This window comes from Microtus pennsylvanicus, chromosome 14 (genome assembly GCF_037038515.1).
Source record: "Microtus pennsylvanicus isolate mMicPen1 chromosome 14, mMicPen1.hap1, whole genome shotgun sequence".
Taxonomy (NCBI): Eukaryota; Metazoa; Chordata; class Mammalia; order Rodentia; family Cricetidae; genus Microtus; species Microtus pennsylvanicus.
The window spans coordinates 34,844,663-34,866,716 of NC_134592.1; the positions used below are offsets into that span (position 1 = coordinate 34,844,663).

Genomic DNA, 22,054 nt, shown 5'->3' on the forward strand with positions numbered 1-22,054 from the left:
CAAGAAGACCACAGCCACAAATAAGGCACCTCATCACCACTGAAGTTCCCTGTTGTGGGATAGTTGTACACTGTGTGACTGGTTTAATAAAGAGCGGAATGGCCAATAGCTAGGCAGGAGATATAGGCGGGACTTCTGGGGACAGAAAGGACTCTGGGAGGAAGAAGAGTGAGTTAAGCCGTCAGCCAGAAACAGAGGAAGCAACATAAGCAGAGATAAATTTGAGACAGCTAGGTGGTTTTCAAACACTTCAGAGATCAACAGAATATGGCATTTAAGATGTTTTGGGCTGGAGAGATGGCTCAGAGGTTGAGAGCGCTGACTGCTCTTCCAGAGGACCCAGGTTTAATTCCCAGTATCCACATGGCAGTTCACTACTGTCTGTAACTCCAGTTCCAGGATCATACAAGTGGTGTACTGACATACACAAAATGATCATATAAATAAAATAAAATATTTTTTAAAAAGATGTTTTAATAACATAAGACTTTTCATGACAATAAGACACATCTGCTCCTGGTAGCACCAATTTATTTTTAAAAAGGAGGATAGGCATTGAAGAAGCTCCATATGGAGTTTGCTTTTATTGTAGCCAAGTTAGCCACTGGGCAAGAAACTACCCCTGCCTCAACTGCTGACAGTATGCTGGACAAACTGAACACAAAAAAGGTGGCTGCTGAGCTTTGCAGTCCTTCAAAAAAATCTCCTGCTTCACAAAAAAGTTTGTCAGATATTCTAGGCCTATAGGACAAGGATGGATGCCCCTACGTTGCAGAGGAACCTTGGCTGACTGTCCAGGAAACCAGATATCTCTGTCATTTCTTAGTTTTGAAAATTGCTTGCTATGTATTTTCTGTTTAATCAGGTAACTGCCTCCTTCTCAGATCTTTATGGGGTTAAAGACTAAATTGTTATAATTATAGTTTTCAGGAAAGAAACTCACAAAAGAGGTATAAAGTATATAAGGTTGAAAGACACAAAAGTTTAACCTGTTTATTTAAGAAAATGTTTTAAGGCCTAAAAAGATAGTTTTGGGCTGGCAATGCAAGTTAGGATAGAAAGTCAATTAGGTACAAAACTTTTGACTCACCAAGACAGGATAGATAATAAATTTCTCTGAATTTACCAAATATAGATAGACTGGACATTATAATGTCCAGTATTCTTAATTCTTAAAAAATGTAATTCTTAATTAATAATTGTTCTTATTGTATATAGTTTTATTATGTTACAGTTAAAACCCTTCTTTTTTATTTAGACAAAAGGGGAAATGCTGTGGGATATTCGTACACTGTGTCACGATAAATTGTTGTGATTGGTTTAGTAAAGAGCTGAATGGCCAATAGCTAGACAAGAGGTATAGGTAGGACTTCTGGAGATAGAGAGGACTCTGGGAGGAAGAAGCGTGGAGTCACAGAGGAAGCAGCATGAGCAGTATGGAGATGAGGTAATGAGCCACATGACAGTAAGAGCTAGTGAGACAAGCCTAAGCTAAGGATGAGCTTTCTAATTAATAAGTATCCATGTCATTATTGACAGCCCAAAGAAAAATCTGACTATAATCCCCTTCTAGATTAGCTTTGTGATAACTCTCCAGGGAATGTGTCCAAGAAAACTGCCATCAAGGTCTTTCTAAAGAACTCTGGCAGCGATTCTAATACTGATAAACATTAATGTTCTTATCAAGACTCACAGATACAGAGATGGTTTGGGCATATCATCCAATGGCCTGTGGAGTGCATCCAAATATGTACTTTCTGGAAAAAATGCTTGGTCTAGATACTGCACAAAGTGAAGTGATAAGGGACTTTAGATTACTGTTAAAAACAAGGATCAACAAATTCAAAATGGCTCACTCCTGAATTTTCAGTCTCTCTTGGAAACGTTCCAGCTTATTAGCATCAATTAGAAAACTCTCAGTCAGCAAAGTATAGACTGAGGAGCTAGAAGTTAACATTCAAGGTCATAAGGTCAACTCCTTTGTTTAGCACGCGAAGAAACTGAGCTATGGGACAGTTAAGTGGCTTTGCCCAAAACTCCACGTTAGTGGTCAGTTCACTAAGATACAGGATCTCAACTAAGTACTCGGTCTGAGAAAAGGCAAAGAAAAACAAGAAAAAAAAAAAACCAAACAAATAAAAAGGGAGCATCCTTAAGTGTTTACTATGCAACATTGATTCCTTTACAATTCTTAGTGAGGTAGGTACTGTTATTAACACACTCTACAGCCGAGGAAGCTAGACATTCACAGTAACATAGTGATTTGCTCAGGATCATAGACAGTAGGAATGAACTCTGAACACAGGCAATCTAACCACAGTCTGTTTCCTTCCCTGTATGTCATAGGCTCCGGATTCTAGACCTCTCTCTTGCCTGAAGACAGCTGCAGCTGGAAGGAGGGGAGATAATGTAATCACCAGCAGGTTCCCCCTCCTCTTTGTATTTGCTCATTAAGCTCCAAAGAAAGGTCTCCAGAATAAAAAAAGAATATAAAAGTTCTTCCCAAACTGCCTGACAAAAGGCAAGTCCCCCACACCCCAGGCTCCTCCCACACACAGAAAGCAAGTCTGGACTTACTTACCAGAGGTTAATCCATCTCCAAGCAGGGTGCTAAGGATCACTAGCTGAAGAAACACTCCATGCCCCACGGAGGTCACAACAAATGCTGAGTTGCTCTTTGGTGCTATCCTGCCATGGCACATCTTTTATCCGTCCGATGTTTTTTATTTATTTGTTTGTTTTTTAAAAAGAAAGACTTTAAAATCCAGAAGTAAGAATCCTAAAGCCAGCCAGAAGTAGCTTCACCTATAACAAACAAACAGACAAAATGACTTAAGTAAAGCGAAAATTTCAACCATAAGTTGGTTAGAAGCAAATACTCTGCAAGGAAGCCACAATCCCCCACACTGAGTTGGAAAAATTCTAGCAAATGAATCCTTACTGCCAAGAGAAGAGACAAGCACAGAAGTGGGTTTTCAGCTCCTCCTGGAGAGCTGCCAAAGCTTGCTACTAGCTGTTGTCAAAATCTGGTCCAGGAGTCAGACCCTTGCAAAAAGTTCCAGCTCACCTGGACGTCACCTGCATGGCTAGCCAAATCAGTGCTGCTTTCAGAGACTTCTTCCTGCTCTGCTAGGACCACTGACTTATGAGCTCCAGCAGAAAGCAGCTGTTGACACAGAGCTGCTATGCCTGTGTCACTTGGCCTCAAAGCAACTTCAGCTAACCAAAAGGAAAAACAGAGTGAGCACATGTCTTAAAGGAATAACTACACCGCCTAGAGAAGGAATGCAGCAGCAGGAGCCAAGGCCACAAAGGCCTAACCTGTTAGAGACTAAGGAGCCCCTGAGGACCTGACTCGACAGCCACGAATCTCAAAACTATTCAAGGCTCAACCCACACACCTGTGACCTGACACCTGTGACCTGATACCTGTGACCAGAGGGGTGACATTTTATTGACTATCCTTGACAGTATGGGGAGGTAGAAGACAGTCTGTAGTTGCTAACTGGCCCTATCACCCATTTTGGCTCAGGTTGGCTTCTGAAGAGTAAAAAGTATTATTTAAAAAAAAAGAGAGAAAGGAAGGAAGGAAGTTAGGAGGGAGGGAGAGAGGGAGGGAAGGAGGAAGGGAGAGAGGGAAGGAAGGAGGGAGGGAGGGAAGAAACCAAGCCATGTGTGGTGGCATACACCTTTAATCCCAGCGTTGGGGAGGAATAGACACAGAAATCTTTGTGAATATGAGATCAACCTAGTCTACACAAGGAGTTCCAGACCAACCAGGACTACATAGTGAGGCAGACCCTGTCTCAAACAAACAAATAAAATCAATCAGTAGTCAAGAATTTAAGGATTATTTTCTAAATGTCTTTAGAGAAGATGTTGGGTTAATGACGTTTATAAAGTAAGCCTACTTCAATTTTGTTTTGTTTTCCAAGACAGGGTTTCTCTTTGTAGCCCGAGTTGTCCTTGAATTCATTTTGTATATAAGATTAACCTTGAATTCAGAGGTTCTTCTGCCTCAGCCCCCTGAGGACTGGGATTAAAGGTGAAGCATAACCACCACCTGGCTATTCAGGTTATTTTTTTTAAGTTCTATATATTCAACATAAAGCTATATAGACACAGATTAGCGGGCCTGCCATCTACAACCCCAATAAAGGACTCCCTGAGCCTTGACCAAAGATGTTAACTAGACTCAACTTCAATATGTCTGAAGTCTTGACTCAAACCCATGTCTCCTCCCAGAGAAGACAACTTTAAGCAGCAAGATGAGTTCTCTCAGTCTAAAAGACAACAGTTATAAAAATCTTTAGTAAACATTAGCCAGGGATCAGGAACAGAGCTAGCTACTGGGTTTCAACTCTTTCGCCCGGTAATTGTGACAATAGCATCTTTGGTCCTTAGCTTTTACTCACACTAACTTGAGCCTTTGAAGCCTATAGACAGAGTGGTTCATGGAGAAGTCTGTATGTCTGTGCATGTGTGGATTCTGTTCACATTTGAATGGCTGTAATTAGAGTCAGAATGCCCAGCTATATTCAGATATTTGCTCTTCATGGGTCTTAGCCCCAGGTACCTCTGTGAAATAGCACTGATATAAGGTTTAGATTCAGACAAAGTACCCAGTCCTATTTAAGTCCCCAACTGTCATTACTTTTATAGCCACTAATAAGTCTTGAGCAAGAATCTTTAAGCTGCTTTTCTTTCGGGTGCAAAAAAGGGGGGAAGGGTGTTCAAAGTCAAAGATGTTAAAGGATATGCTCAGGGTTAGCTGGCTAATAACAGTAGCCTTATGGTACTACTATTTCAGTACATCAACACTAGATAACCCTATGAGGCATTCTTTAGTCATCTCTTCAAAGCAGCAACTGGGAACCATCAAGAATGCCAACTGCTTGTGCCACATCACAGCACATGCACAGTACATATTTAAGTGGTGAGTGTGTGTGTATGTGTGTGTGTATATATATATATATATATATATATATATATATATATATATATATATATATATATATGGTAGTGCCCCTTTGGTATTCTGCACATGAGTATCAAGAGTCAAACAATACTACCCAGAGGAGCTAATGCTCAGCTTACTCCTAAATGATGTGTAAGATATGGAGGTGGGGGCAGAGTTACTATATACAGGTGAATTAGAGTACTCCTGGTAGAGGTTCAGAGGAAGGCTAAGCCAAGGAGTTAAGTCTGTATGTCTCTGTAGGTAATAATGACAAGAAATTAAGTAGGGAAGTTACAAGAGTAAAGTCCTTTCTCTGATTTTATTATTTTAAAATTATGTATACATGTATGTATACACACACATACACACACACACACACACACACACACACACACACACACACACACACGTACACGTTGAGTGTAGAGGTTCAAGGAGGTCATAAGATGGTCTTGAATCCTCTGAAACTGGAGTTACACATACTTGTTAGCTGCCTAATATGGCAGCTCCAGACCTCTGGAAGAAGTAAGGGTTCATCTCTCTAGTCTCAGGAAATCTTTATTTTTAGATCACTCTGGAAGGCATTTTAAAGAATGGGTGGAGACAGAAGATAATTTTTGTTTGTTTTTTGTTGTTTTTTCAAGATAGGGTTTCTCTGTGTAGCCTTGGTTGTCCTGGAACTCAATTTGTAGACAAGGCTGCCCTTGTCTTGAACTCACAGAAACCCACCTGCCTTTGCCTCCCAAGTGCTGGGATTAAAGTTGTGTGCCACCATCACCCGGCTGACAGAAGATAGTCTTAACATTTTGTATTTTATATATAATGCCTTTGGAAGGCAACTGAATGATGTAGGTTCAAAACAGTATATATTCTCTGACCTATTGATTTTAATTCTAGATCTGTCCTCAGAACCACACATGTGCAATAACATATACATATGTAGGATACTCAGAACACTGTTTAGAAAGGGAAAAGACTGGGGCAACCTGAAAGTTAAAAGGAGGTTGGTTAAATTAGTTATAGTGCACTCAATATTGTTCAGTTTCTTAAAACAGGGCATTACAATCCTTGTTAATACGAAATGAACTCTAAAATTAATGTGTGAAAAAGTTTGAATGCACACTTATATTTTAGTTTTTTAAGATGAAATCTTTGTAGGCCAGATTGATGTTGACCTTGCTAGGTAGCCCAGGCTGGTTTCTAACTCTTCAGCCTGCGCCTCAGCCTCCAAAGTGCTAGGATTACACAAGTATATACCACTCTACCTAAACCACACTTGGGTTTTTAAAAGGCGTATGTTAACACACGTAGCTATATGTACCAAAGTCCCTTAGGAATAAGGTATAAGAAACACTGCCTTGCTGGGTGGCGCACACCTTTAATCTCAGCACTTGGGAGGCAGAGACAGGAAATCCTGGTCTACAGAGCAAGTTCCAGGACAGTCAGAGCTATGCAGAGAATCCCTGTCTTGAACACCCTGCCTGAGTCAATAAAAAGGAAAAGAAAAGAAAGAAACACTGTCTTTAGGAAGGGGGACTGAGTAGTTAAAAATCAGGAAGCAAAAATTAAAATAAAAAATTCTTACTATACATTTACTAAATGTTTTTTCTCAATCTTCTTAAGCCCTGTACTTTGTACCCATATTAACTGTTCAAAAAGATAAATACAAATCAACTTAATATAGCAAGACTTTCCTGTCTAGGGAGCGTCTCCAGTAAGAGTCCCTTTCCTGACACTTCCTAACATGCTCATCCCCAAAACTGGCTCCTTGGAACCCTTTACTACTAGCTTGAACAGGCTAGTACATACAGCTATTCATCTGCATCACCTTGGTGGACTGAGTTCCTTGAAGGCAGAAACTGTAAATCACTCATTTTGGAATCTTTAAGAGCTAGTAAAGGCCCTGGCACTTGACAGGAGATTGCAAATGTTTGTGAAACTCTTGAATATTGTGGGAGGAAATAAAAAGTGGAGAGGTAGAAGAGTACACGCTCCTGATTTGTTTTGTTACACCAACTGCTGGCTGCTCTCTTACTCCTTAAGCAGCTACCTGAACCAAGGGCCACCTAATCCTTGATCAACTACAGAAAGAATAGTGGAAGGGTGAATTTTTACAATCAATCAATAAAAAAGTAGGGGGACATAAACAGAATGTCATCAATGAGTATCTATGTAAAGAATGGTCAAGTTTACTGCTTCAGAAGTAAAACAGGAACGTCAACTCCCAAGATCCCAGAGTACCACCAGCTATAAGAAAATCCAGTAACTATGGAGAAAGGGCAATACAGTAAACCAAATCTAAATTAGGAATTATCTGCTTTAAACAGAAGTTTAAAAAGTCTTCAGTTGGGTATGGTTCTATATACCTATGATCTCAGAATTCAAGAGACTGAGACAGAACTGCTATAATTTCAAGGCCAACCTGGGTTATAGAATGAGATTCTGTTTCAAACACCACCAAATTGGGAGAGAAGGAATCAGTTTTATTAGTAGTGTCACCACTAAAGTCATCCATACTCCCACAAATAACTTCCACCCATGCTTCTGCAGGCAATCCCAAACTCAAACTCAATGGGTCAGGAGTGTGCATGTATGTATACACATGAGAGAGAGAGAGAAAGAGACGGAGACAGAGAATATGAGAGATAATTTTAGCACACACTTCCAAGTACAGTTATCACTAAGGAAAGCCAAGGCAGGAATTTACACAAGGAAGGAACCTGGAGACAAGAGCTAATGCAGAGGCCATGGAGGAACGCTGCTTATTGGCTTGCTCCTCATGGCTAGATCAACCTGTTTCTTATAGGACCCAGGGGTGGCACCACCCAAATGAGCAGGTCATCCCACATCAATTATCAATCAAGAAGATGTACCACATGCTTGCCCACAGACCAATCTGGAGGGGGCATTTTCTTAAGGTTTCTTCTTCCCAAATGCCTCTAATTTGGGTTGGGTCAACATAAAACAAGCCAGCACAGTATAATTATCCCTAGAGAAAAATCAGGACTTAAAATGTTCAAAAAGGGGGAATGATTCATTTGCACATTAGTATTCTTTTGGTATGTTACTGACCATGGAATTAATTAATCTATTTATTTTTGAGACAGGGCTTCCTTCCCTGTGTAGCTCATGATATCTTTGAATTTACAACCATCTTCCTGCCTTTGCCCACCGAGAACTAGAATTTGGAATTACAAGTGTGCACCATAGTGTTACCTGACTACATCTCTACTTTTTAAAAGATCTATTTTTATTATTTTTAATTATGTATACTTGTGTGTCTATAGAAGTACATGCAGGTGCATGCATGTGCCGTGAGGGTCAGAAACTTTGGGTCCCTTTTAGTTAAGAGTTTTAGATAGCTGTAAGCTACCTAATGTGGATACTAGGAATTGAATTGGTTCCCCTTGGAAGAGTAATTTGGGCTCTTAACCACTGAATCATCTCCAGTCTTATATTCTCTATTTAAAAAACAAAACTAGGGCTGGAGAGATGGCTCAGAGGCTAAGAGCACTCACTACTCTTCCAGAGGCCCAGAGTTCATTTCCTACCAAGCACATGGTGGCTCACAACCATCTGTAATAAGATCTGGTGCCCTCTTCTGGCCTACAGGCATATATGCAGACAGAACACTGTATACATAATAAATAAATCTTTAAAAAATAAAATAAAAAACAAAACTAAAACATGCAATATGATTGAAAAGAAATAACTACAACTAAGCCTCAGTTTTCTTTTCTTTTTTTTTAAATTATTTATTTTTTATTTATTATGTATACAATATTCTGCCTGTGTGTATGCCTTCAGGCCAGAAGAGGGAACCAGACCCCATTACAGATGGTTATGAGCCACCATGTGATTGCTGGGAATTGAACTCAGGACCTTTGGAAGAGCAGGCAATGCTCTTAACCTCTGAGCCATCTCTCCAGCCCCAAGCCTTAGTTTTCAAAGCCAGCACTCATCCATCCTCACAGGAATGTAACAACTGAAATTATAGGTGAGCAGAGGTGAAGAACCTGAGCCTACTTGTATGTCATACTTCTGTCACCAGGCAGCAAGGCTTTCTGGCTTCTATTTCCATTTCTAAGAATGATTCTCAGGTTTTATCTCAGCCATAGAATTCGCCATAGGATTCTTTTCTATTGCTTCTACATTTCTCTTCATGAAACCCAAGTCTTCCTCAAGTAGTGCTTTCCCCTCCAAAACACAGGGCAGGAAAAGACATGGAAAACCTGTATTCATTATTCTGGTTTCCGTTCTTGGAAACCCAGCTGCTGTCACCAAAAAGGGCAGTAGCAACAAGTTCAATGAGCTATAGATGGTTAGCCCCATAAGAACAAGGTGTTAACTCTTCACATCTGTGAACTAACAACGATAAAACCCAGCGGACTGTATCCTGTTGAATGTAATGAGCACTCATTTCTGCTGCTAAGCTTCCATACTGCCCCTAAGCTATGATTTTAACTTTGGGGTGTCAAATCTCATCTCCTCTTGTTTCCTCCTTCATAAAATGGGAGAGGGGTATTGCTTGCTTTGATTATCTCAGTAGGCTCTGATGAAGCTCAGTCAACCCCCTCCCCCCCAAAAAAAAGAGGAAAAAAATCTGTAAGCTAGATCTGGGGCTTCTGTGCAATCTTAGCCAGAACCTGCAACTTGAGCCCAAAGTTCGTTAAGACTTACTTGCTTGCTGTTACCATAAATGCTTCCAGGTTAATAACACCGCCTGCTAAAAAGGTTAAAGGTGCCCTAGAGTCATCTTCAAAACTAGTTCAATGCTTGAGAAAGCAGCAACCACGAAATAGTATGCACCTTATTCTCTAGGCAGCTGGGCACACATCTTTGTCCATTTGCCCAGATGCCTTAAAGAATGCCCCTGGAGAGAACGCCACAGTTTTGAAAGGGGGGGGGGATTATGTTACATTGAGCTCTCCTCTCTGGAGTCAAAAGGGCCTGACTCAGTAGGCCTTGACTCCCATTACTAGAAGGCCAGTCAGCTTCAGTTCACACATAATTTTTAGGACAAATTTTTCAGTAAACTATGAATCATTTGGCTATTAATCAGGAAAGGGAATGGGGAAGAGAACAAATTTGCAGCCTTTTCTTGTCTCAGACTAACATGAAAAGGAATGGAGGGAGTGTAAGAGAGTCTAGAACAACAACCACCTACACCAATCCTCTCCCTGTTGCATGATGAGAAAGGACAAAGACCATTTCCTGAAGTACAAACAGAATGAAGCAGTTGATAAGAAGTTCAGAGTTCCCAGAGAACAATCAAAGTGACTCCCCTTCCTTAGCTCTCACCTTCCGGAAGGGATTGCATTGTTCCCCCTTTCACTCCCATTCACCTTGAAATCATCAAAACCTCCTACCACACCTACAAACAATAGAGGTTTTTCTGATGCCTCCTGTGGATCTTTCCGGTCACTAACTTCTGCTTCCACTCAGCCACTCACACTTCAGTGCTTCAACTACCACAATGCCCTCTGCTGGGATCTGAGGAACATTTGGCCTTTCAAGGCAGGTAGGGAAAGAAAGCAGTGGAGAGGGGAAGGTGAGGCTAGATAACCCAGGCTGGCCTTGAATTTGTAATCTTACTGCCTCAACCTCCCAACTGTTGGGATTATAGCCGTGGGCCACCATTCCTAGCTAAAAACAAACTTTTGTTTAAATTTAATTTTCTCCTAATTACAAAAATTACCCTCAGATTTCCTCTTAAGCCACCTAAAAGTTACTGGAACATGCCAGATTTCTTGAATTGCTTTCATATTTCTTATACCCCTGTGCTGCTCCAGAAGAATTGCTGTTGATACAAGCAGGGCATCACACTTTCTCCCAAGATCAGACACACTAACTACCACATCCTCCTTCAATCCTCTCTTTGGTCTCCAACACCTCTCTTCTAGGACCTAGCAACAGTCTGACTACAGCAGGAACCTGACACAGGAGACAGCTAGGTCCAGCTTCAGCATTAGGCAGTGGCTCGACATCAAGCAAGCCATCCAGTCTTCCCGGAGCACAGGGATGAACCTGGATGGTTCCCAAGGCCCTTTTAGGTCTAAGGAATTCAAAGTCTTCTAGGAGGGACCCAAAAGTATTTCCTCTGAAAAATTAAATCAACAAAAGTTCTAGCTAAAAGGAAGAAATGTTAAATCTATCCTAGTAGTCCAAACCCAAACTCCAGCATCTATCTTCCTCTGCATTGCAGTAAACTCGGGAGAGTTTGATCAATCCACCAGCACATTTGTACCCACCACCTAGCACACAGTGTTCCCAAAGTGCTTTCCAAAAATAACAAACACCTAACAATGAGAGAGAGAGAGAAAAAAACCAAACCAAACCAAACCAAACCACCCCAAGCCTCTACACACAAGGAACACTGGAGCACTGCAGGAGCCTGGAGAGGTTAGAGGAAAGCACACGAGAAAAGAGCAGAAGAGAACAAAGCAAAACTGATTCCAACAGGAAAATAAGGAGCGCAAGGAACTCAGGCATATAGATTTCTAATCTGTAGTCAGGAAGTCACTTTTTTTAGGGAAGAGCTTTACCACGGTCTGACAGGCTAACCTATGACAAAAACTTCACTTCCTGTGCTTCTATTTCCTTATCAATGACAGGAAAACTGTTCAGCTAAGTGTCTCTCACGAATAGTATAGACCAGGCTAGAATCTTTGGTCTATTTGGTCTGAATTAATTGGGTGGTCTAGGGAATTTTTGGTTCCCATCTGCAATCTGGATAATACTGATACTATTGGACTAGGTGAGGTGGGAAAAAAAATACATGCTATAGGATGGATCTGAAACTGCAGACTTCAGATTATGATGGTGAGGGCCCTTTCTTTTATCATGCTATGGCTGATACCCACTCGACTCCCAAAGGGCAGCCTTTGTATGTGGATTAGAAACATCCTGAAATCAGGCTCAATACACAAGGTCAATTCAGATTTTAAAAAAATAAACAAACAAAATGAAAAACAGCCAATGAGTTAAAAAGAACCTTCCTCAACTTTAAATAAGGCTCTGTCCAAATTTCAAAATATTTTTAAAGGTTTTTCTCTAAGCACTACTGCTTCATGAAAAATTAAATACTCATTTGCCTGAAGAATGCCCTGCTCTTTTGTTTTCCAAATAAAATGCCATGTTCAATTTTATCTTTGAACTCGTATTCTCCTGTCTCTGCCTCCTGAGTCAATTCTATCTTGAGACAACCATGTATATCCCTCTCCTTGAAGCCATACAGAAACAGGTTTCTCTCACAAGCTGCATTTACCACAGGTAATCATTGCATAAAATGGGGAGAAGAGGCATATCAACAAGTTTTGACAAGGTAGCAAAACATGCTTGACAGAAACAGCAGCGATTGGTTTCTAGGCCCCAGAGATAGATCTTTCATGTCATCACACTCTCTTCAAGATTCACAGCAGAGCTGAGAGGAACAGGCTCCAATACTCACTTTGAAAAAAAAAAAAAGGTCAAGAAGGTGACTTGTTCAATCTGAACCCTTAGGGCTCTGTGTTTCCAATTCAGCAAATCTTTACTAGCTGTGTTCTATGCAAGGTTTGGTTAATTATAGAGACCATATACGGTATCTTATTCTCAAGGAATTCACAATATTCTCAAGAAGTACATGTTTATCTATAACACCCAAATTGTTACTAGGACCCCAAAGAAAAAAGTATTTTACAGTGTTAAAAGAAAACAAAGGAGATTAAGAACAAAGACTTTTGATGTGTGTATTGTGGGGTAAGATTACCCTACTCTCAAGTACATACTGGTGATCACACTTCTGGGACAATCTTTGCATACAGAAACTACTTACTTGCATCAATCAAAAAAAAAAAAAACCAAACAAAATACTAAACAACAACAACAAAAATTAAGACAAAACAGAAGACTAAGTCACTCAAAAGGATGAAGAGAGGTGCAATCCATTTTGTCTGCCTAGAATCACAAAATGCTTCTGTCTGTAAGAAGAAATAAATACCTATCTATATATGTCACTGGAGAGGAAATTTAGGAGCCAGACTTTAGTGTTCAAAGTAGTTATAGCTGTGCAGGAAACACCTCCTCCACGTCAAAAATAGCAACCCCAAAGGAAAAGGCTGCTGCAGTTGTGTTTACTTTTTACCATCTACGAGGATGGCTTTTCAAAGGCCCTCAAGTGGGATGATATAAACAGGTCTGTGTCACTTCCTGGTTCTCAGGCCTTCTGCTACATTCCCAGTCTGTCTGGAAGGCTGCCTATTTAAAAATAAAACTTTAAAAGCTCACCAAAAACTCCAAACTTAAACCATCCTTCCCTCTATTTCAGTCAATTTCACTGAAATTAAATGGATAGAGAGCAAAAAAGGAGACAAAATAATCACAGAGAAGGAATCTTTAGTTCAAAACAAAACAAAAAATGTGCTCAATGGAAGTCAAGAGACTTGGGTTCTACTTATGCGTCACCTCTAACTGAAAAAACTCACCTTAAGCAAACACAAGAGGTGCTTCAGCCATCATAACGCCAAGGTCTGAATAATCCAACTTCACTGAGCCTCAGTTTTTATATGCATACCTATTTCACGGGGCTTTTCTAAGTACTATACAGAGGTAGCAACACTCAAGTCAAATAAGACTCTGAGTCTGAATGAATATTCTCCATCTTACATGAGTCCAGCAAGCCTCCTAAGAAAACCACGGTTCTTCCTGTCCTCTCCCTCACAAACTACCCAGACTTCTTGTGAACTACCAAGGGTAGACGGTCAGGTCCAAGTGAAAACAAGAAACAGAAACTTGCCAACTGTTTCTTCCTGTTGATTAGTCCCATGCCACTGTCCCAATGACTGCATGACATCTAACTGTATAAAATCTTTCACCAAAAATGATCCAATATGTTCTAGTTCCAACCAAAATCTTATTTCAAGTTCTCTCTAGGTAGGGTCTTCATTCAGGAAGAGATAGAATCTCATTAATCTACATTAAGGGACAGTCCCTAAAATATTTAGATGGAGACTTCAAAAGTAACCTTGAATTTGTCAAACTTCAAGTAAAGACACCAAAAAAAGTTGGCCCCAGTATATGAAAAGTAAAGAGGATCACAAGCTCAATGCTAATCTGGGCTACAAGATACATAACAAGTTCCTGTCAAAAACAAAACGAAACAAAAAAACAACTTTGAAAAGATCAGTGGTGTCCTGGAAGACAGTGAAGACAGTAAGTTGGTAAATGGCTCAGTGGGTAAAGGTGCTTTTGTTGCACAAGGCTGAGTTTGATCCTCAGGAAAGAAGGAAAACGGCATCCTCTGATGTTGGTTCACTCACATGACATAAGAATGCATGCACACATGCCATATACATATGCACAAAAAAATTTTAAATGTAGCGGTAAAAATAAGGGGGTGGATAAGATCAAAATATATTGTATGAAATTCTCAAAGATTAAAAATATATTTAAAATGTATAACAAAAAGAGAGACTAGGATAAACACACAGTCCAACGAAAGAGCATCTTAAATTACTGGAGATAATGTTTAATTCTCCTCCAGACATGGTTTCTGAATTCATTCCTAACATACTTTCCTAAAGAACTTACGGAGTTTATTGAAGACATACTGAGCACCTTCAAGTACTGGATTCCATGAGGGTGCAAAGGGTAAAAGCATGTCTTTTTTTTTTTTAACTTTCTTTTCATTTATTCTTTGTGTTGTTCACATCATGCATCCCAATCCTACTCATCTCCTGGTCCCTCGCATCCCCCCTCTGACCCAATAAAATTTAAGAGAAAAAGGGCCAGGTGATGGTGGTGCATGACTTTAATCCCAGCACTTGGGAGGCAGAGGCAGGCAGATCTCTGTGAGTATAAGGCTAGCCTGGTCTACAAATTGAATTACAGGACAGGCTCCAAAGCCACACAGAGAAACCCTATCTTGAAAAACCAATGAACCAAACAAACAAATAAATAAATTTTTTTTAAAAAAAAGGAAAAGAAGGAAGGGGAAATCTTGTCAAGGAAGCTATAGTGTGACTCTGTGAATCACACAGTAAACTCCTTTATCCATACATCTTTACATGCAGGTATTCATCACAAAGAATCACTGGTCTGGTTCGAGGCCCCTGGTCTCTGCCACACCACTGACGCTGGGCCCTCCAGTAGGACTCTTCCTCCTGGACATCCCGCTACTCCTCTGTGTCATGGAGATCCTGAAGCCCTGGGTCCGTAGGACACACCTCGCTCCCCCCACTTCAGCAGATCACAGATAGGGTGGGTGTTGGGGTGGGCCAACACATAACCCTGGTTCTGGGCCAGGGTAGTTGCAGGTTGGTCAGTCCAGCAGCTCTTGTCTTCACCACCAGGGTGAGCTCGTCAGCACTGCCCTGGCTACTTCATCCCTTGTAGTGATGAGCAAGGGGCAGTGCCAGTTCTCCTGCTTTCACATCCTCAGGGTTGGTTCTCCCACACCTACTCCTTCAGGGCCAGCGAGCTTTACTGTGTAGTCCAGGCAAGGTGCAGGGGCCACTCTCCCAATCTTACATTTTATGACCTCAGGGTCAGCTCTCCCATCTGCCTCAGGTGTTGATGGTGGGTGGGAGAAAACGACTTTCCCCCTACTCAGTCACAGGACAGATGATTAAATGGGAACAGTGCTCCCAAAGCATGTGTTCTTAAAGAGTTAACTGATTTCTGTATATTTATATGTGTAAGAAACACATACAAAAAGTTACAATATGAAGCAAAAAGTGAAAAGACATGAGAGATATACAACCAACATGTCAAAGACAAAAGAGGAAGGTAGTTGCATCCCAGAAGAGAGAAGTGAAACAGATATAGAGTCAAACAACATAGTCTAATAAATCTTATGTGGCTTTTATGATCGTATAAACAGAAGTCAAATCCTGGTTCTTGTTTCTTATAGAACTTATGAATGCTTACTGCTTAACAGATATGAGTTTTTTAAAAAATATTTATTTACTTATTATGTATACAATATTCTGTCTGTGTGTATGTCTGCAGGCCAGAAGAGGGCACCAGACATCATTCCAGATGGTTGTGAGCCACCATGTGGTTGCCGGGAATTGAACTCAGGACCTTTGGAAGAGCAGGCAATGCTCTTAACCACTGAGCCATCTCTCCAGCCCCCAACAGATATGAGTTTTGTCACACATAGATTTGGAGTTACTCTGGGCATAGTGGTGCACACCTTTAATTCCAGCACTTGGAGGGCAGAGGCAGGCACACCTCTGTGAATTGAGACCAGCCTGGTCTACATAATGAATACCAAGACAGCCAGAACTACAGAGTAAGACCTTCCTTGTCTTGGAGAAGGAAAAAAAAAAAAAGCAAAGAAAAAAGTAGGATACCAGCACTTGCTTAGTAGAATTGCAGAGTCCAATGAACATTTTTTTTTAAATTCAATATATTACTAGATGGCATAGAGAAGGCAAGGTAAGACTTAATACCTACTGAACTGTCTGGATCTAACTAGTAAATAGGCAGACAGCCAAACATTTGTTGTCTGCTTATCAGTTGTGACTTGTTAGTTCAATTAACTGTCTAGGTTTAATGGTACCATCTTCAGGAAGTACTGAAAGACTCCAAATACATATTTGTTACGTTCATGCCAGGGTAATACCTGGAAGCACATACTTGGTTTTCTACTAAGAATGTGCAGCATCAGAATACACGTAAAATTACAGATTATACCATGCACAACATAATACTGAGACATGATCATTCTTTTGGTCATAACGGGTATTCAAGAAGAAATTAACATAATCTAACCTTGATTGAGTTCTCAGGAAGATAATAGCTAAGTTAAAAATTTATCTGGGATAACAGCCTGAGGGTCTTCTACTTTATTTATGATAGAATAAAAGAGACTGGTTTACTCTTCTGTATATGTGGGTGCAGGTAGAGAATATGAATGAATATGCAAGTGTGCATTGCCATAGTACACGTGTGGAGGTCAGAAGACAACCTCAGGTCATTGGTCTTCACTTTCTACCTTATTTGAGATGAGGTCTCTGTTGTTTTATTTCAACAGAGACTATGCTAACTGGTCCATGAAGTCAGGGATTTTCCTATTTCTACCTCCTATCTCCCCATTGCATACTGGACATCTGGCCTTTACCTGGGCTCTGAGGATTAGAACTCAGGTGCTCAAATCTATGGCTAACTCTCTTGCCCAATGAACTAACCGCCTTACTAGCACTGTCTTTAAACAGCATTTAAAACAGATTGAACAATGGTTTCCAGACATAAATGCAGCAAACCCCTGTGCTCCAGCCCTAGAGGTCCTAAACTATAGAGTAGGGCAGAAAGAAACCAGAGCTCAGCAATTTTAGTGGGTTGAGCTGGAAATTTGGAGGAGGTCAAGGGGGTGGGGTTTGCAAGGCAAAGTAACTGAGAAGGATTTCAAAAACAAAATAAAAGTCTCAAGAAGTGGTGGTCAAAATGCCTTTATTTCCAGCATTAGCCTTTAACTTGAGCATTTGGGTGTCAGAGGCAGGCTGATCTCTGAGTTCGAGATCAGCATGATCTACAATGGGAGTTCCAGGATAGCCAAGACTAGACTATAGAAAAAGCTTGTCTTGAAAAACAAAAAAACAAAGTAACAAGAGAAACTATCCAAAAGAAAAAGAAAAAAGGAGTTAAAAAAGAAAGTATTACAGGACAGTATGAAATAGCCTATGACAACTGGAGTAAGGAGTGGAGAGGAGTCAGTGAGGCAAAAAAAAAATCATATTTTGAGGACAAAATAGTCAAAGATTTTTTTTTAATTGATGGAAACTTTAAAGTCATAGATTCAAGATTTTCAGCAAATCTTAAAAAGAAGCACAAAACAAAAAATACAAGGCATATCATCATCAAAATACTGAAAAATAAAGAGAAAAGAAAACTTTAAAAGCAGCTTAGGGTGGGGCAAGGATAGAGCCACTACATATAGAGGAACAAAGATTTATAGCAGACCCACTGCCAGAAACCAAGCAAGCCAAGAGGCAATGGAAGTTCCACCCTACCAGTAATAACTATATGTTCAAATATTTTCCATGGTGCTTACTATTGAGCACAAGGATTCAATAGTCTGAAAAACATTTACAACTATAGCATCCTCCAAGAACTGAAACGAGATGAAACCCTCTTTTAGGATTATACTAAAGGAAATTACCTATGCCCACTAACATCCCAACCTGTAACCCTGTGCCATCCTACAACAACAATGGAATATTAGCACACTAGTTGTGAGTCAGAAGGTCTTCAATCCATCACAAAATAAGTCAAGTTAAAAATAAACATTTAGGAATGAGGTCTATTAGCATGTCATGACAATATCTTCTTTATTTACTTATTTATTTTTGTTTTTTTTGGAGACAGGGTTTCTCTGTAGCTTTGGAGCCTGTCCTGGAACTAGCTCTTGTAGACCAGGCTGGCCTCGAACTCACAAAGATCCACCTGCCTCAGCCTCCCGAGTGCTGGGATTAAAAGCATGTGCCACTACCACCCAGCAATAAATTAATTTTTGAAAACAAGGCAGAGGAAGAGCAAAGTAGACCTTAGGAATGAAAACAGCTAGTTTTCTTTCAGCTCAACCACTGAGTGTAATTCTAGGCATAACATGATATTTTTCTGGACTCAATATTCTGGTTAGAGTTCCTGTACCTTTAAAATTCTTTTAAAATCTAGATTTAGTCTTATCTGTTTACAATAAATCAGCCAAAAGGGGGAAAGATTCGTATAACCTGTGGAGGTAAGAGACAAACTCAAGCAAAATAAGTATTAAGAAGTCAAGAGCTCATATAAGAGAGAACGAAGGCTTTTAGATACTAGCTAGTCCTGAATTTAAAACATGAAAGTCTGTACCAAACTGCCTTCCTTAGGTCAATCCTTCTGATGGAAAAAAACAAAATACAAAACAAAACAAAACAAAACAAAACAACAAAAGTAGGACCAGGCTTTGCTATTCCAACTAAGGTTCATCTGAGCACAGCTTTTCAGAAACAGTGTCCTCTCAGCCTTCATCCCAAATCTACTCAATCAGAATCGGCATTTCCTAACATTCTCCAGATAACCATCTGAGCATTAACATTTGGGAAATCTTGCTTTATACTATGCTAACTTTGAGTCATTATTCTGTTGTTATTTCACTTAGTAAAAAATAACTTTTAATATTTTGCCCAAGTTCCCTTGATAACCCCACCTCCTAGTAGTTTACACACACAATTTTATGCCAGCTCAGAACCTCTAAACTCAAGATTACCAAGTCTGATGACAGCACATTACTTTCCCCTTGCATTTTTCCTTCTCTGGACAAAGCTAAAGAAAAGCAAGCTTGACCCATGACCTAAATTATAATTCTTTCAAGTACTAATTCAGCCCATACGATAGGTAGAGGCTCATTATTACACCTAAAAGATCCTAAGTTTCTTTTCTGGAGGTCTTTATTTCCCTGGTTTTTCTTCCTGCTGTGCTACTTTATATAACAAAGATTCTCAAGGGCCAGGGCAAAAGGGTAAAAAGCTCCCTGAGTAAACAAAAACTAGCAAGTGTTTTCTAGCACAGTGGTTAGGGGGCAGCAGCTGGAACAAAATCAAGACCTGGAGATAAGATGAGGGGTAACATGCCCTGCAACAGAAGTCAGAGTTGGGGAGGGAGCCCTGGACCCATCAATACAGTCAGTCCCTGAAAAAAACAGGTTGTTGCTCACCCTACACCTCTTCCCCTGCTCAGGTCACACACAAGCAACAGATGGCCCCAGCCCTAGGCAGATGACTGAATATGGCGGATAGCAGGACAAAACTAGGGGCCGTCAATGCTTACGAGAGTGCCTGGAGGTTGGCATAGCTCAAAATCAATAGCATTATCTAAAGTTCTCCAGCACCCACAGAACTCAGAAAGAGTTTGGGTAAGGGGTTTGGAGTTAGGGAAAGACCAGTACACCCTAGGACCCAAAACACCATGTGGAAAGAATCTACTCCAAGTCGTCCTCTGACCTCCATGCACCATGCACACAAAATAAACATTTTTTTAAAAGTACACAAAGAGGCTAATAAAGGGTCAGATCTATTTACTATCCCATTTACTGCCTGGTGATCATCTACTACAAGACCTTGAAGCAAAGGTATGATAAAAACAGCCTAATGACCAGATACCTTTGCTGCTTCCACAGTCCTTGGATTCTTCCTCTGACCACATACTCCAGTGTAATTGCCAAATGATGGCTTTGAGGTCTGGGGGTGTAGTCCAGTAGTACAGCACTTACACAGCAAATAAGATGAAACCTTGGGTTTCATCCTCAGGACCAAAAAGTCATCATAAAAGCTTTCTGACACTGGCCTTCAGGGCCAAAACCAGGGCACATACGTGGCCTGAAAAAAGAACTGACTTATGCAAGGACTGAAAAGCCATGTTCAGGTCTTGTATCCTGAACTCCTTCACACCTACCATAAGAAAGCTACGGGTGGAGGTGAGGGTGTTTATGTCTGTATGAGAGGACCCTATCCAGACTGCTCTCAAAAAAAAAAAAAATCACTCTTTGAACCTTGAATTCCTAAAAGGGAAAAGCAGTTCTGATTTCCAGAACTTTTTTTCTCTGCTTCTTAAAACAGATGAAGGCTCCCATTAAGGGAATGACAGCTAAGGGTAAAAAGGGATGACTACAGTGAGTGCTAGAGCCATTACACCCTTGTAAAGACTTCCTCAAAAAAGCCAAAATATCCGTTCCAACAAAACGGGCACGTCTTTAATCCCAGAATTTAGCAGGCAGAGGCAGAGGGATCTATTGAGTTCGAGGCCAGCCTGGTCTACAAGAGCTAGTTCCAGGACAGGCTCCAAAACTACAGAGAAAACCTTGTCTCGAAAAACCAAAAAAACATAACAACAACAAAACAAAACAGGAAAGGAATGAAGATAGCTCTCCAAACTGATTTCTCAAAAAATTATAAATAAAACTATTATATGACTTTGCTATTTTGCTCCTAGGCATATATCCAGAGAACTCTATACCCTACAATAGAGATATTTACATCCCCCTGTTTATTACTTCTTGATTTACTATAGCAAAGAATTGGAAACAACTGAGTTGACCATCAACAGACTAATGGACAATAAAAATCTGATATCTCTCCACACACACACAAGGAATACTACTCAGCTCTTAAGAAAATAGAGCTCAAAAATTTGCAGGAAATACATAAACTTAGAATGTGTAATAATTAAGTGAGGTCACATATCTCAGAAAGAAAAAAGTGCATGCTTTCTCTTATATAGATTCTAGCCAATAATATACCTAAACAAATGTACATGTAGGTGGTATAGTAAGTATAACATAAGAGAATAAGAAGGCTAAATGTAAGGAGGCGAGGAAGGAGAGGATGCAGGTAGTAAGCGCAAATTATTAGAGAGAATATAAAGCTAATTGTTTTTCTAGTTCTAATTCTGTCGTTAATTTTTTGTTTTGGGTGGTAACTTAAGTACAAAATGTAAAATGTAAAACTCCACAGTTTCCACTCTGAATACCTACTCTTACTGTATAGAAATTCATTAAGTTAAATAGACTTCAGGTATGCTTAATTTTGGAATGTGGTGTTTCTATTTATTTGCAATTTTTAATAATAAAGTTTATTTAAAATTTTTAAATTACTAAGAAAAACATTTTACAGAGTAGTAATACTAGTTCACAACTCAATCAGTGTACCTGATACCATATGTCACCAATACCATCACCACAAAACTAAACTTTATCACAAAATGCTGTTACACATAGGTAAATAAATGCAAGTCATCTTTTTAGGTAGAAAAGAACAGGAAGAGGCAGCAGCATTTTTCAAAGACACAGGATTCTGAGAATCAATGACTAGCTTATCCACCTTAACAGTAGAAGCTCTGCCATCCAAAAGTCCACTTTTAAAAATAAAGGATCTATAAAGGCAGAGAAAGGTTTGGCGGTCTTATTATGAGAAGAAAATTGACACTAGTTTCATTTCCACAAAAATGACAACTTCCTGAGTTTTCTATGTAACCACACTTTCTACCTAGTTTCAGCAAATGTGGATATAGCCAAAGAATTTATCTTGCTGAAGCTTGTCCCTGCCCACAGTTGCTACCAAGTATTCCACAGTC

General features: G+C 40.0%; 1 protein-coding gene across 1 annotated transcript in view; it reads right to left on the reverse strand.

Moving 5' to 3' along the window:
- Susd6 (sushi domain containing 6) overlaps nt 1-22,054 on the reverse strand; it is a 96,259-nt gene that overhangs the window by 49,866 nt on the left and 24,339 nt on the right. Inside the window, exon 2 of the mRNA XM_075947252.1 lies at nt 2,582-2,805. Coding sequence (XP_075803367.1) covers nt 2,582-2,702 — 121 coding nt within the window. The 5' untranslated portion in view covers nt 2,703-2,805. The remainder of the gene's footprint in view (nt 1-2,581; nt 2,806-22,054) is intronic.